This window comes from Protopterus annectens, chromosome 2.part2 (genome assembly GCF_019279795.1).
Source record: "Protopterus annectens isolate FY-2018-M chromosome 2.part2, PAN1.0, whole genome shotgun sequence".
NCBI lineage: Eukaryota > Metazoa > Chordata > Ceratodontiformes > Protopteridae > Protopterus > Protopterus annectens.
This window is the reverse complement of record NC_056730.1, coordinates 915,190,660-915,208,351: the sequence shown is the minus strand read 5'-3', so window position 1 is coordinate 915,208,351 and position 17,692 is coordinate 915,190,660. Positions and strand designations below refer to the sequence as shown.

General features: G+C 36.7%; 1 protein-coding gene across 1 annotated transcript in view; it reads left to right on the top strand.

The window, feature by feature from the left end:
• PLXNA4 (plexin A4) overlaps positions 1 to 17,692 on the top strand; it is a 2,762,645-nt gene that overhangs the window by 1,745,351 nt on the left and 999,602 nt on the right. Inside the window, exon 8 of the mRNA XM_044064236.1 lies at positions 12,409 to 12,508. Coding sequence (XP_043920171.1) covers positions 12,409 to 12,508 — 100 coding nt within the window. The remainder of the gene's footprint in view (positions 1 to 12,408; positions 12,509 to 17,692) is intronic.

Genomic DNA, 17,692 nt, shown 5'->3' with positions numbered 1-17,692 from the left:
CTAATCTATTCACCAAAGCAAATAAATAATAAACAAGAAGAGTAAGATTCTTCTATATTCCTAATATCAGATTACTTTATTTTAGTCATATCTTAACCAGGCAAATCTACTAGGGCCAAGCCTTTCTTTTTTTCAGATGTGGTATAAGGCATACATGTGAGTCATCGTTGACTTTACCATCATGTCTCTTTGGAGCTCCAATGTTTCATTATCGTGAGTTTCATTGCCTTGTAATATACTGTGTGAGCCGGTGGTACATTTTTGGGGTTTTCCCTTTTTCTTTACTGTTGTGTGATTGTGAAATTGGTATATATAAATCTGTGGGGTGGGGGAGGGTGTGGGGCTTTCCCCCTTGCAAAAAAAAAGAATTTGGGCATTTTTTTATATTTTTTCAGTTCACTGTTTTTTTGTATATAATTTGCAATGAATGGTGAGCCAAAATACAGTGTTTTGCATTCATGTAGGTAAACCATAATGTAAGAGTACTACTTTTTAGGTGACTTGCTTAGATTCGTATAGTAGACAAGGCGAGGATGGGAGAATCAAATTCTGAACTATAGGAAGAAGCTAATTAGCAGATGTGTGTGTGTGTGTGTGTGTGTGTGTGTGTGTGTGTGTGTGTGTGTGTGTGTGTGTGTGTGTGTGTGAAACAGCTGCTTCTGTATGTTACAGAAACCACGGCACTGAAAGCAGTGAAGGCAGAGCAGTCGAGGAAGCTTAAGGTGATGGAAATGAAGTCCCTGAGCTGAGTAGCAGGGTGCATACAGTGGAGCAGCAGAAAAAATGAAGACATCAGAGCAAAAGCCAAAGTAGCCTGAGTTGTACAGAAGTTTAAGCAAAATAGATTATGGTGGTTTGGTCACATGTGAGGAAAGCAGAAAACAATTTGGTAAAGCAGATTCAGCTGAGAGAGAGAAAGCAAGAAGAGTTGGATGGAGTGGGTGAGAGGAGACCTGTGGCAAACAAGCATGACTGCTGAAGAAGGGAGGAGAATGGCACGGAATCAAAAGAGATGGGAACAGCTAGCGTGGGATTGATGAGGATGATGTTGATGATATACAGGTGTGTATGTTTGCCACTGTATATATACATACATACAGTATATGTATATGTGTATATCAATATATATCTTTATATCTATCTACATCTGTCTATATAGAAACATATACACATATATAGATATATAGACATACATATACATATATATAAAGGGAGTGGGGGTTGGTCTAATGGTTAAAGTGTTTACCTCAAAAACACAAGGTACAGGGTTGGATTCTCACCATTGAAAGGAAAACTGGCTAGGCTTAAAATGGCCCACAAGGGCAGCTAGCCTAGCACCTACCTATGAACCTCTAAGAAAAAAAATATATATTATATATGAATAGGTACCATTTAACAGACTAAAAGTTCAGTTAGTTGATAACTGTGCTCAGTAAAAAAAAAAAAAAAAAAAAAAAAAACTTGCTGAAGGTATGTTTGAGTAATCGATCTCTGACTGAGTTTGGAGTCGATGTGGTGTTGCATAAGATAATAGTACATTGAGAATTAGAGTATGCCATTTTTACCTTTTATATGATCACAGAGATGGTCTGTATAAAAGAGTGGGGGTGATGGTATGGGAGACCAGCTCCTGTCAGACAGTATGTGTCGTACAGAGTATTAGTGTTAGTGTCTTTGTTGTGTATGAGTGTATTGGTCTGAGGTGTTTTATTGTGTTTTTATTGAGTGTTGAGTGTTTCCAGGCATGCATGGTAGTATGCAATGTCCTTTGAATGCTCTGCTTTTTGCTTCTTTACTTAACATAGTTATTATTTTATTATACAACTTTAAAGATTGTATTTTCTAAGTGTTTTAGGTATATGGGATTTATCAGTAATACTTTCTGAGTAATATTGCATAGTATAATATGACATGGTTCAATATGCTGCATAGCATATTTGAATCGTCATGTTTACTTTGGCATACAAACCCATTTCTTACTGAGATTATCATGAGATCACCATATCATACACAGTCTCAGTATGCCCTGGATGCCATCAAAGCTTATCTAAATAATGGTAGTTTGGAAAGAAATCTATCCCCAAAATGGATGTTTTCATCTCACAACTTAATCTCTAACTCTAGTACTGGTCAAGGTTGCAACACCTCAGAGAAAAGACAAGTGCAGCTTTTGGTTCCTTATTGAAATATTGGCACTCATAATGTTGAATACCTACAGATAGGAAACAAAAACCACAGGAGAAGAGCAAATCTTGAACATCACTTGTCTCCTTGACCCCCTGCACCAAACAACCCCAGAACTTATACATATATATATATATATATATATATATATATATATATATATATATATATATATATATATATATATATACTAACTCCAAGTTTGCCATACCTCAGAGAAAATGGAATATACAAAGAAATGGCCATCTTGTATATGATATGTATAAGTTTTTTTTTAAACCATTTATTCTCCATATTTCAGGACTTGCTCATGAGGGTCCTGATATTTCAAATGGTTATAGTAATGGGATTTGGTTAGGTGCAGCTTCAGAGGAAGTAACATTAGAGACCGGGATATGGGAGCAGAACAACTATATCAGGGACTTCACATCCTTTTGCAAAAAAATTTCTTTTATCGTTCCATTCTGTTTAGTTAAATGTAGATAACATGGGTTGTTTGATGAGTTTGAAGAAGATGGGCTTCTGTTATGTAAAGTTGACCCAGTCCATCTACCGTAATTTCACATATAAGTAAAAACAACAGCTTACCAGTATACCTAACCAGTAAATTCAAACAAAATGAGGTACAAAGTTTTTGTTTGTCAAGGTTAGTGCCACAGCAGAGTTTCTTTATTTTTTAAAATTGTAAGATTCATTGGATTATTCAAGCTTGTGACTAGCAGGTCAGTGTTACATTATGCTACCGCTGTCTGCTGAGTGAGATCCTCAGGCCTTGGCCAGTCAATTCTTTCAGTTTAGAGAAGTGTGTCAAGCAGCACAGCCCAAGGCAAAGTGGAGAGAAGATCATTCACTGTAATATTATTAGCAACTGCAGCTGAAGTAGAAATTCAGATCTCTGTGGTACCATCAAATAAGCCTGCTGTAGTAGCCTAGAAGGGCCTGTAGGGCAGCACATTTCTTTAGCTGATTTTGAATTGCATATGAAACAGCGATGCAGTCATTAATAAAAGCAAGCTTGCATTTTATATTAGTGTATTCAGTACAGAATGTAAAATTATAAAAAATGTTAAAGAATGGTATAAAATATTCTGTCTTAAGTAATGTAGATATTAGAACAAACATGAAATGCCTAGGGTATTTAGAAACTTTTCCGTATAAATGAATTATGTTACTAATTAAAAGTTAGTTTGACTCATCTCAGATAACAACACACACACATATTATTTTGGTCTGTGTTAAGCCTGGTGTATGGGACTGTATTTTTTTCTTTTTTTCTTTCTTTCTGCCAGTAACATAAAGTTTCCTTGTGTAGTTTCTATTGCTTCACCTGTATGTACAAGAGTCTGTAGACATACTTTTTCCTTCTGCTGAATAAGCCTTCGTTAGTTTATAAACAGTGGTCTCAACTGCATTATTTTATACTGCATTGCTGGGCGCAGTGTGCATATTTGGAACAATGTTTTCATGCTGAAAAGGATCCTAAATTATACTTTCACTGCCTATAAGATCATTAGAGCAGTGGAAATAATCTCCTGTAACCATTGAGAACTTCATTCCTGTGATTTGGGCTGGAAGATGACCTTACTTTCACTGCTGCAGTATTCTTAGCAGTTGAGATTCCCTGCCATGGAAGGCCGAACATTCAGCCAGTCTACTGGTTGCTTTTGAAAGGTACGCCAAAAGTCACCCAATTGCTCCCTGTGTAACATAGGGCATAAAGGTGATGTTCCGGCCTACCATAATCAGAACTTCTTTCCTGCCAGTCTGAACGTATCTTTTAACCATCAGTCTGTTTACTTGCATCCATTTTCTGCCAGTTGAACACATTTTCATTCTCCAGTGACTACCTATGCCTGTTTGCTGACTTCGGTTGCAGTTGCAGATAAGTGCCCCATTGGGGATTTTGTTTTCTTACTCTTTTTGTGCTCCTTGGGGTTAATGTCATCCAGGAAGGGTAAATGCTAGTGTGGGACAAAGATTTCCCATAAAGACTGCCACAATAAGTGTTTTTTTTGTCTAGGAACTTCTCATGACCATAAGTCCTGTTCTATTTGTCAGGCATTCGTTCCAAAAACACGCAGTAGACTTATTTCCCTTTCCTTGTGTCTTGAGAACCATCATCTTACGTTTCTCACTTAAGATACAGTGGAAGGAATCTCCCACCCCAAGGGACAGCCTTTAGGAAAGAAGAAGGTGAAAAAAGTAAGACTGGAATCTTCTGCTGTGCAGCCTCTGCCAGGTGTTGCTCCTGAGATCATTATAAACCCGGAGGCTTGCCTGGTTGTGCTGTCAGATTTCTCTGCCACTACCGAGTCAGAGGCCAGTGAGGGTCTGGCTGCCAGCATGTCCAAAAGGCTTTGCAGGTCTCCTTCTTGGACATTTAGGTGGTACGATGGCTTATTTTATTCCAATGGGGCCTAGAGGATTTCCTCAGTTTTTGGGTAGAGAAGAAGTTCCTAGTATGGTTATCGCCTGCTGTCCTGGGTCTGAGCCTTCTCAGCTTTCTGGAGGGGATGTTCCCTTAAAGAAGAAACAAAAAATTAAACATGTTTCTTCTACTCCTAGGGAGCTACAAAGTGAGTGGCAGGTCTTTACTCAGGGGCTATTCGTTGCTTTAATGCCCGTAAAGCTTCCTCATGTGGTTTCATTTCCTGCTCCTCCTTGGTCCTCTACTCCCTTTAAAAGGCCTAGAAAACAGGATTCTTCTGAGGATGAGTCAGAGTCAGGTAATGCATCCCTGACATTATTCTACTCTGATTCCTTCTCCTTTAGACAGTTGGTCAGAAAAGGAGGAATCTATTAGTCCAGATGTTCCTTTTGAGAAAATTTCCTTTGGGGACACACTCTCTAGGATAATGAATTTTTAAGTGCGATTGTGCTCAGGTCTCTAATATCCATATGAGGTACTATGAGTTGCTGCAGTTGGAATCCTCTAAACATGCAGCTATTCCTCCTGTTTTGGTTGCTTTGCTGGATGCTTTTTCCAGTGCCTCTCACACACCTGCTTCCAAGGAGCCTGACAGGTTTTATAGGGTGCCTGAGGATTGTTCTTTCCTATATATATATATATATATATATATATATATATATATATATATATATATATATATCCTGCTGCTGATCCATCTGTCATGTCTGTAGCCTCTAACAAGCCATCTGAATTGCTTCCTTTACCCAAGCTATTGCCTTCCGACAAGGATAGCAAAACTATGGAAAGGTTGGTTAAGAAGGTTTACAGTACTGCAACCCTAGCTTTTAGGGCTATTAATTATCAAACCCATATGTCTAGGTATGTGCTGATTCATCTTTCTCAGTCCTGTCAACTTATTTTTGATTTTCCAGACTCCGAGGGTAAAACTTCTGTTCTTCTGTTGCAAGGGACAGTTATTTGTTTCTTTTCATCCTATACTTTTGGGACTATATCCAAGCAAACTATTTCTTCTTGGATTTCTAAGGCTATTTCCTTTTGTTACACTTTTCATGGCAAAAGCCTTCCAACTTCAGTTAAGGTTACTAGAGAGGTGGCTTCTTTGGGGACTTTTTCGAGGGCTGATATACTAATTCTATTCTTGAGGCAGCTATTTGGACTTCTGTGCATACCTTTACCAAGCACTACAAGTTAGATGGTATTTCTAGAGCTAGGCCTGGTTTTGCTAGTGCCATTCTTCCTGCGTTTTAGGGAGCTGTTCTGAGCCACCCCCCCCCCCAAGTTTTCACTTGAGCTTTGGCACTCTTCCATCTGTTAAGAATACTGCAGCAGTGAATGTACAGTAAGGGCATAGTACAGTTGGGTAAAATCTTACCATAGTGGTGGTAGATGTCCTTGCCTTCATTGCTGCAGTATTCACTCCCTCCCTCCATCCCCCTAGTCTTTTGCCTTCCTGGATGTACAGGTTACCTCTTGGGTTTCTTGGACTGTGTTCCTACTGGGGTATTCAATTCTGATTATGGTAGGCCTGAACATCACCTTTATGCCCTACGCTATACAAGGATTATTTGCGTGATGTTCAGACTACCTTTTAAAAGCAACAAGTAGACTTTGGTAGATTGGACGGATGTTCGGGATTCCATGGCAGGGAATCCCATAAGTTAAGAATACTGCAGTAGTGAAGGCCAAGACATCTACCATTATAAGATTTTACACAACTGTACTTTTTGCAGGGTATGTCTGTCTTTGTTTTGTGCAAAGGTGATGATTCCAGAACAACTGCTTTAGAGTGTTGCTACTGCAGCTGAGGAGATGGTGGTGACTGCCACATCCGTGGGAAGGCTGAAATCGGAGTGACTGGGCTAGAATCTTCTAAACCTCTTTAACTTGTGAAGCTTTAAAGGCTTTTCTTGAATATGGAAGGGCCTGAATATCACGACAATGATAACATTTAAAAATCAATAATAACTCAAGATGTTGTTCACTCCTGAAACAGAAGCTCAAAACGTTCATTTTCTCCCAACAAAACAATAAGATCTTACTTATTTGATTTAAAGCGCATACTTAAGTTATGGTTGGCTTCTGAGAGCCAACACACTAAATGTAAATGACACTGATTAATGAAACAAGACATAAGGGAGGTTCTGTTAATAAGCAAGGAAGTATTTTCAAAACTGAATGGCAGAAAAAAGTGGTTCAGTACCATACTGACACCATTCCAGGGAAAGATTATTAACTGGAAACCTTAGAAAATATCCAAGTCACAGAGAAAGGCTTTTCAAGAGGAAATAGAATAATTCTTAATATGGATATGGTAAAGAAGTCAGAAAATTAATGGAATAGCCCCATAGTGTTAGTCCCAAACCAGGATGAAACAGTAAGGCTCTTTAATAATTTAGGAGACTGAACAGTATTTCAAAATTCAACAGCTATCCAATGTCTAGGCTAGCTCAACTTCTAGAAAGGTTGGAATAGACAAGATTCTTGACTACCTCAGATCTGGAAAACTGATACAACTGTCGGGGAATGAAAAATTACCTCTAACAGTCCAAGCCAGGGAAAATACAGTCTTTGCATTCCCAGAGGGTCTATTTCATTATTTATTTTGTATTACACATTACCCCTTTCAACCTGTCAAAGATTAAAAACCCAAGTCCAACAGCCGCATGTCAAATTTGCTGCTGCTTACCTGGAAGATATAATACACTCTGAGGACTGGAACCCCAAGGCAGCAAAGGTACAGGCTGTATTAGATTCTCAGTGACAAGCCAAGTTACCAGTCAATCCCTCAAAGAGAAAGTTACTCGTTACAGATGTAAAATTGTAGGATACATAAGAGGCTATGGGGATTATCAAGCCACAGACAGAAAAGCTAGAAGCAGTGAGAAATCATCTTATTCCAGACATGAATAAGAAAGGGGGGAGGCTTTCTTAGTGATAGCTGGTACTATCAAATATTTACACCCCATGTTGCATCTATACTGTGCTTTCTTGCAGACTTGACAAAGCAGAAAATATTGTCTAATGCAAAATGGATGCTAGAGACAGACAGTGTTTTTAAATGGTTTTAGGAAGTATAATCTACAGAACCTGTTTTAGCACCCCCCCCCCCAGATATCAGCAAACTCTTTTTAGTTTACATTGATACATCAAAGGTATACATGAGGGCAGTGCATTCACAGGACTTTGATGGGGAAGAACACATACTACATGCTTTAAAAGTCAAAATTAAACAATGCATGCATTTTCACTACCCAAGTATTATCTACTTAGAGTCCTTTTACTCGCCATAGACTTACTAACCCCTTATGTGGCTACATAAACAATAGCTGGGAATACCAAACTTTGTAGATTTATTGATGATTGTAGCCCTATGCTGTAGAAGAATATGACTATCTCTGCATATTAAAAACACTACTAGGTGATGACATGTTACTGGGTTTTCTTACATCAGGAATGAATGCTTTCATCAATGCAGTCACTTTGATAGGTCATTTACTTCTCAGGATATAGCCAGCTATGTCTGGCCATTTCAGAGTGTCATTAATGAGGTATAGTCCGATGAGAAAAGTATGGTCCTTTCTGTAGAAGTTAATACATGCATTTTGTGTACATTCGTTTTCAACTTCCAGGACTCTACAGCCATCACCCTGATTCTGATAAAATGTGATATTCCTAATGCTCTAAATTAAATAACATAATTTTATTTTTTGTTGCTATTCAAGTAATTCATGTGTAGATTGATTGACTCACTCATTCATTCCTAGCAGAAGCCAAAGTTACGTGCAAGCACTATTTCTCTCAATTCCTGGAGGGAATTGTACCTGTCCTACAAAGTGACTGTGTTACATCTATTGAAAAACACATTCACAGTTTTCCAGACCAGAATCTAGAATGTTGTTACTGTACAGATCAGTTAAGTTAGAGTAACAGATTACCAAAAAGATTTCACCAAATACGTGAGCAGTTGGCTTGCATGGGAAAATCATTCCTCATGTCTTTTAGATTTGTTAAATGTTGATGTTTTATAGATGTGCCTTTTAATATTCACTGAGATTGTCTGTCCATCATAAAGTTATCCAAGGAAAGGTATAGCAACAGTTTACCATTTCTACAGCTGGCACCTGAGTGGGCACAGACACTGATGTGCCAGAGTGCCACTTTTTAACAGCACCACATCTACCACTGTCCTTTTAATATGTTGCCTATGTTGCCATACAGTATGATGCTCTCATAAGAATGACTTGAGCCCTCTGCTGTAAGATTAATTGTAGTTTTCCACCCGTACTGGAAAGTCTTGTTGGCTGGAACATAAAGTAATTAAAATGCTGCATCTTAAAATGTAATCTTTACTCAATTAAGTGTTTGCACCATGTTTTATAGGGTTGCATTTGACACTTTTATATTCAGGAAATTTTAATAACCTGTCACTGTTAAGTGTTCATTTTTGGCACTCTCTTGTGTGGTCAGTAAAGCCCTTCTAGCCTGCCAATAAACCAAAACAGTCATCCTCAGACTAGGTATGTACACTAGTGTATGGTTTGATATAATTTAATAGCCTACTCCAGGCATCAGCAGCTCTCTCAGAGAATGGGTTATTCCACTTCTCATTTCTGTACAATCTCCTGCACAGGCTGTCCAATTATGCTGTACTGTCTGTCTCCTGTAGTGTAACAGAAAACCAGTAAGGATCCTCCAGACACAGAAGTGGTATACTGGGCAATCTGAGGAGTATTCTCAAAGCAGAGGCCTGTGAAACACCCAGTCTCAAAAAGGTCCATGGGTCCAGTGTGTATGTATATATATATATATATATATATATATATATATATATATATATATAGATATATATATACACACCTTGGTCTCAACAGGTATGGAAAGGCCACACATTCCTATCAGTTTCATGTGTGGTCAACACCTTCAGTCAAAGCCCCATATAATGTCCCTATCAACTCGAAACTGATTAATATTCTGTTGACCTGAACAAGTTATGTAGAGTATCACCTGTGGAAAGTACTATTTACATTGGTGCTGAATGTTACCATACACAAACTGGGTGGTGCAGTGGTTACCGTTGTCACCTCACAGCAAGATGTTCCCTAGTTTGATTCTCGGCTGGGGTGCCTTCTGTGTGGAGTCAGCATGTCCTCCCGCATTCACGTAGTTTTCCTATGGGTGCTCTGGGTGCTCTGGTTTCCTCCCAAAATCCAAAGACATGCATCTGGAGCATTTCTCCCTGGGCCTCCACTGAAAATGGGCTTTGTCCCACTCAGACTTTCCTGATAAACAAATGTTAAATAAATAAAAACTGGTGGGGCTGGCAGTACTGATGATTATATTAGCTTGTTGTATGTAGGCTGCTTTTTGTTACATGCACTGACAACATTTCTGCATGCTTGCTCTCTAATAGCTTGTCACAAACAAGCGCACGTTTCCTCTTTACATGTGTATGAATCATGACTATGTTCACCTTGCATACATTTTTTTTTATTTTACACCTTGTTGACTTCGTTCATCCAACTAAGTCAGTGGCCTATCGTCAAAGTAGCCCTAAGGGGATAGCTAGAAGAAATTTGGCCTGTTCCCTGGGGAAAACTCCCTTACTCTTTTCAGTAAGTGCCATGGGATATTTTATATCCACAGAAACTATCACTAACTCAAGGGACCTTGATTTAATTTCTCAGCCAAAGGGTGTCGCACTTGGGCTGTGGTATCTGCAGTCATACCTCTCAACTGTACAGATTTTCACAGAATGTCCAGATTTTGGCCTCATATTTTTGGTCTCTTCCTCATAAAATGTGTATTTTTCTGGCAAATCTTAGGCAAATCATTGAAGGTTAAAGTCAGAAAATGAGTGACATTTTGAGTTTCAGACTTCATACCCTTCAGAAAATTCATGCTAATGCAAAACCTGTTCTATCAATTTTTTAAGTTTGTAATAATATTTAAAAAATGTCCCTATTTTTGAGCCTTTGTCCCCCCATTATGTATGGCTTTATCCAGATTTCTTGCTCTAAGAGGTTGTGAGGTATGTCTGCAGTTCAGCACAACAGAGTCAGCATTATAATACGTTTTATTTTATTTATTTATTCATTTATTCTTTGTTGACCAGGTTAGTCCCACTAGGCTAGTAGCCTCTTTTCAGTGGAGACCTAAAGTGATATTAATTTCAATGCTTAATGTAGTAATAAAATCCACAGTTTCTGATCTTGCTGTATCATTTACAAGTCTGCTACATGTTGAGACACTGACACTTTTAGTATCATTGGGACCTCATTTTACTGCCCATTTTCATTTGTATGTTATTATGTGACCATTTATAGGTTTTGTGTTATGCATCTGAAGTCCATGCAATGGAGCACAAGACAGAATTATGAAACGACAGTAGCCTCAACTTTTTGCAGTTTACCGATTCCATTACAAGTTTACACTGTACCTTATATAGAATGTAGAAGAGTCCTTACCTCAATATATTCACTTTTTAAGTTCATACAGCATTTTAGCTTTATAAAATGCAGGTTCTAATATCTGTAATACACAGTGCCATCTCTGTGGATTGAAAGGTCATTTTTTTAAGTGCATTCCTACATGGGCACCATTGTCCTCTTGTCTAACTACAGCAGTCATGACCGAGTGGTAGTGAACTCATGCAGCATTAATTAGTACTTAAATAAACTATTAAAAAGTAACTGTTTTTGTCTGAAATTTCTTGGAGATACCAGTTTGCTACAAGGATATGATATATGGTTTGTTAAGCTTGCTCCTTTTAATTGTTCATGTAAAGTTTACAAGAACCTGCAAAATGTGGACACATTTTACTGTGCAGGAGGCTGTGAACTGTTATTTATATATATTTTTTTGTTTCAATGTTATTTAAATTAGTTTTTTTAAAACTGAACAAAACTGAGTATGTTGTTAATTATATAACAGTGAGATAAATTTATTAGCTACCATTGACTAAAGTGCTCATTTTGAAGATGCATTTGTCCTAAATGGATTTTAAGCTCATAGTGCAGTCCTATTGTTTACAATCTGACATTTACTCTTTTTTTGCCAGAAAATGTGTTTTGAGTGCTATCAACTTGATCTACAAATAGCGGTTTGATAATTTGCTTAACAGCTGTAAAATTAAGCAAAATAATACAATTTGTTACTAGTTTTACAACTTCAGTTGCGTCCATACATGCATATAACTTTCAAATCAAATTATTTTCCCCATCTATTGCTAGGATTTTATTTTAATGTTTTATTAACAGGATTGATTCCTGTTTTCAGTGAAAGCTCTGATATGTGTTAGAGAGAAGAAAAAGTAGCCGTTTGCTGCAGAGACCAGTTCTTAGCTGTAATCTTCCATGTTAACTGCAAGACATAGGATAGCTCAGCAGTCATTGTATTATCTTCCTTCGGTAGGGTAACAGTATAATAGTTATCATGTAGTGTGCACCATCTTTTTCACTGCTAATAAAATACATAAGTTGCTTCTAAATTTTGGATGGTAGTATCTTCCTTCAGTAGGGTAACAGTATAGTAGTTATCATGTACTGTGCACCATGTTTGTCACTATTAATAAAACGCATAAGTTGCTTCTAAACTTTTGTATGGTAGTATTATCTTCCTTCTGTAGGGTAACAGTATAGTAGTTATCATGTAGTGTGCACCATGTTTGTTACTACTAATAAAACACATAAGTTGCTTTTACACTTCTGTATGGTTACTAAGTTCTGTATACTGAATTATACCAGGTCCTACTTATGCAGTGGCCACCTGAGTTATACTGTGACTTTCTTTTTCAGGTGATCACCAGACTGTTCAGCTGTTCCTGAAGTCAAAAGAAACTGGGGTGACATTTGCTAGCACAAACTTTGTTTTCTACAACTGCAGCGTTCATAATTCGTAAGTATAGTGCAAATGCAGGTACCATTATTCTGTTTCATCTGTTTGCCCTCTGAGAATTAAATGACTGTTCATTTTCTTTTAAGTTCATAGAAGTTGAGTGTCAGTCAAACTACAGAAACACATGTAAGTTAGAAACTCAAGCTAATCTGTTAAGTTTCCACATTTTATTGAAAAGGAATGGATGGGGGGATAACATAAACAAGGGCTGGGAGTTGGGTGCCATACACTGAGAGAGAGTAATACTTCATGTTTATATAGACAGTTTGTAAGAAGTAGATGGTACAGAAACAATGGGCTTCCTAATTAGTTTATCAATAGAGAGAATTTTTTAGGGGGGAGGGTATTTCTGGAAATGTAAGCCAGTGCCATATCAGTGAAATGATTAGACAATGGCTACTACTTAGGAAGACGAAAACTGAGGTGGTACTGCTGATTGCAATATGAAGCTGGAATTCTTCAGATATTCAGTGCCAAGTATTATACAGTAAGGTAGGATTGTCTAAGCAGGCCAGATTAAGAAGTTGGCTGATGGAGCTGCGTCTCCAGGCCTACGTGTCTGAAACAGGTCCTACGTCTGCTGTTTCTACTCCCAATTTAGTCCAAAAGCCTGTGCTGCAGAGTCACAACAAATAAATAGGCCTCTTTTAATTTACAGAATCAGACCAATGAGGACCATAATCCAGCATTACATCCAAGGCAGTATTCTAAACAAAATTGCTCACAGAGCCTTCTGAACTCCTGTTAAAGTATGCAAAGTGGTATGACTTCACCATGCTTTATGTTTAGCGTTATGGTTTTTTATTCCCCATTTTATGTTCAGGAGCTGTAGTTTTTAATACTTTGACCCAGGAGAGAGGCCTTAAGACAAAACTAAAGGAATTACATTTTCCAATTCATGCAGACTAGGGAGCGAGAATGTACTATTATTTACATAAGCATCTCATTCAGTGATCTACATATACTCATGCTGTCTGTTTTGACACATGTATTACTTTCTATAGGATATACTTATTTAAGTATATTCACTGATTAAAACATCTCTATATCTGTATGTATGGAACATTATAACAGGCATAGAGCTATCTACATTTATGTGCCACATATATCTACAGTAACACTGGTTAATTACAATGTAACACATTTATATAATTAGATTTAAGTCTAAATCAATGTCTAATGTGCTTTGATCACCCGCATGCATGCTAAAGCTCATTTAGAAATGGTGAAGTCCAAAACAAATTAACCTAGTATAGTAGCCAAATTCTAACAACTTCAGAAATATAAAAACAAAAACTTGTACATAAGCTCCTCTCTTATTCCGGAAAACCAGAGAGACAAGTCCAAAGTAAGATGAATAAGCACTTTTGTTCCTTTATCTGTGTGGAACTCCTTCTGATTCACATCAAATAAGAATAACAAGCATATGAAGGGTGCTTATATAAAAGGTTTTGTTTTTATATAGTAGCCAAATTGTTCTTTGACATAAAAGGATCACCACTGGCTTAGACTGGTTCTGTATTGCTTCCCTCTTTAGTTTAGCTACAACTCAAGTATAAAAATTGGCAAAAAAATGTTTTTTTTGTAGGCAGTATCAGTCACATAGCAAGTTTTATACTTGTGCCTGGTACTGGAGAGATCAGCAGCTTGCATGTTTTGTTATGACACAGGTGCTTGGATTTATTTTCAATTATTGAAGCGGTAATTGAACATGAGGAGATGAGAATTTACTACTGAGATATGGTACTTTGGATCAGATGCTAAACTGAGGTCTCATTTGAATGAGTTGATGGATACCTCTGGTTCCTATTTCATTAACTTCAAAGTGTAATATAAATTCAAATAAGTATACAACTCAATAGAATTCGCCATGCTTAATCCACTTTAATTTTCCTGGTATACAACAAATTTATATTAATATATTTAAGCATGAAACACACATCACTAAAAATACATTGCCAGTACCTCTGTCTCTGAAATTCGGACAAGCTGTACACTCCACTGAGTTAACTTTATTTGCCCATTGTAGCATATTTAATCAAATAAACCTTCTTTAAAAAGAAACACTAAATTCTTTGCAAACTGTTACTTTAAAACACATATTTTCAATGTATTTCTCATTTCTCATCTCTCAGAAAAAAATATCTGATATATTAATTTCCTTTCCATTAAGTGTTCTTGTCTTACCCTTTCAACCAAACCCTGGTTCTCTGAAATTCTTTTTTTCTACTTTATACCTTACAGATACTTTTCAAGAAACAACAAGAACTGAAACATCCATATTAACTCAATAAGTGTTTCTTTCCTGCGGTCATATCCCATTCCTAGTCTACAACTTCACCCATTAACTAACACATAAACTGGATTATTAGCCAGACTAAATAATCAATGTCTTTGAGAACAACCCTTTCTTACATCATTACCATAATTTTCCATACCCATCTCTTCTCCTAAATACAGTATTAAGCTATTCATCAGTCACTCTCACTATATTTTTGTGTTTCATGCCTGTATTATACTCTCCTAACCTTAGCATAACTGCCCTTGATTAATACTAACAAATGTTTTTGAAATCTTGTATAATATCAATCTGCTCATTGCCCCACCATTTAAATATTAGTCACTATTACTCTTTTCATACCCAAATACCTATTTTTCCAAAATGTTGCCTGTTCTTTCCTTTAATCTCAACAGCATAATTTCATCAGTAACTTTGTTAGTTATTTAATGGCGATTGTTCTTCGTTACAGTTATTTAATGGCGATTGTTCTTCGTTACAGTTATTTAATGGTGATTGTTCTTCGTTACAGTTATTTAATGGCGATTGTTCTTCATTACAGTTATTTAATGGCGATTGTTCTTCGTTACAGTTATTTAATGGCGATTGTTTCTACTTACCTCACTATTTTCCTTTTCCACTGCAGCTTAAACAGAGTCCTGAACCTATCACCCTTAATACCTTCTTTTAACTATTTCTTAAGTATTACAGTGCTACCCTACTTTCTACACAAACATTTATAAACAATTCCCTTTTCACTGAATTTTATTTTTCCTTATTATGTCCTAATTCTCTTTTGCCTGGATTTTTATGTTGGTCTTAGAAAAAGAGCTTCACACTTTTAAAAACACACCTTACATGCCATTTAATTCTTCCAAAATATATTCTATAGGTCTCATAATGCCTTTCTCTTCCTTCTCACAAACTTTGCAATTTCCCCTGCTTTGTCCTTAACTTCTACACATAATAACTGTAATGCTTCCTCCCTTTTCCTTCACCGTATATTTCTACTTGAATAGTCAACATCATGTATTTCTACATTCTTTGTTTATACGTTCTTTCCTTTTTATATATAGCTTACTCCTTTATTAATGTAGTCTAACAATGGTCTGTAACATTTTGCATTATTTTTTAATTTCTCTTGTTCGCTGATGTTATACTTCAGCCCTAGTTTCCTCCTGACTGCTGTGTATCATTGTGTCCAGTTTCAAGTAGAATACTCTGAATCCAATATGTTCATGGGTGAATACTAGGCTAACTGCCCTGGAGAGCCATTTTAAGCCTAGCCAATAACCTGAGTCCAGGATCAAACCCTGTAACTTGTGTCTATGACATTAAGACCTTAAACATTATGCCGAGCTCATCTAACCATCACTATTGCATCCTTTGGAACATATTGCTTTTAACACTGTGAATTTACTTTGGTATGTAATACCTTTCTTAGCTGTCTCCTCCAACCTCACCCCGTGGAGCTCTGTAATTAAGAAATCAAGATACGGTTCCCATCAGTAAACGGTTGCTAGATTATTATTAAAAGAAATAAAATATATATGTTCCAACCCTCTGATAGATGCAACTCCACATTGATTCTCTAAACTGCAGACTAATTATATTCATTATTTGTAGAATTTTCCTGGCATCACTTACCAATTTCAGCTTATCATATCTTATTCAGTAATATTGCTGTTAAAAATATCACATCCAAAATAGATCAGTATTAATTAATTTTTACAATTCTCAGAGCTTCAAGCAGCTCACTTCTGATTTCAGACAATGAAACACATGTCCTATCATCCTAAAATGTCTAAATCCATTAGGCAGATGCATTCCCATCTCTCTACCATCCTGCATTGTGAAAGCCTTCATTATTTTTACCTAACATTTCTCTCATAATTATCATAACTGTAATTATTATATCTCTTGAATATCATAAGCACTCCTTTAAATCCCTCTTCTCCAGTGGTCTAAATCACCTTTCTACCCTATAACACCTCAGACTTTCAATTACCATTTTTTCCTAAATAAAATTAAAAATTTGGTATGCAAACAATGTCAAATATATATTCTGACAACCAGTACATGAAATTGTAAGTTTCTATAAGTATTTCTTAATGCTGTGTACATTTACTTTCATAACTGCCACTACACATTAACTTTCATCTCAAATGTTTGTTCCATCCCTCCTAAAATTGGAAATTACTTTGAGAAGATACAAGGAAATAGAACCAACATTTAGAATGTCCCTAATTTGGGATCTTTTCATAATTATATTTGATTATCTTTAACTGTAAAGTTAAAGGTTAAGCAGTGTTTTTCCTAGTGAATCTATATAATCCACCTCACAGGGGATCATGATGAAATGATGGGGGCAGGATCATTGCACAAAACAAAGGAAAAAATTACCATTGAGGGAAGAAAGAATATATTTTTTTTACAATGAGCTAAAACTTCCGACAACCCCTTTATTAAATAGACCAATTAAATAGTTGTATAACTGTTGAGAAAAGTCAAACATCACAGTAAAAAAAAAAAAAAAAAAAAAAAAGAAAAGAAAAACTGCTTCTCCATGCAGTATTCAATTCACTGAATCCCTCTGCCTCAGTCTGAGACTATTAAACCAGAACTGCACTCTCCCTCATTCCATAAAAATGAATCAAAAAAAACAAAAGCAGTATAGCAGAGGCAAAGTATCCATCTCTGCTGCAGGTACCCCAAGATCTGGGAAGGTTTTAAGTCACTGGAATAGTCAACTAAGGCAAATAAGATAAAGCATCCAGTGACCGGTTCTTCAATGCTGAGGAAGGGTATGCGTTACTTTCTACTTGACCTCTAGTTAACTCAGAAGTTAACCTTTATCTAAGAAGGAGAAACATAAAACCCTTCATAGCAAGGTCAGGCGTGTGTAG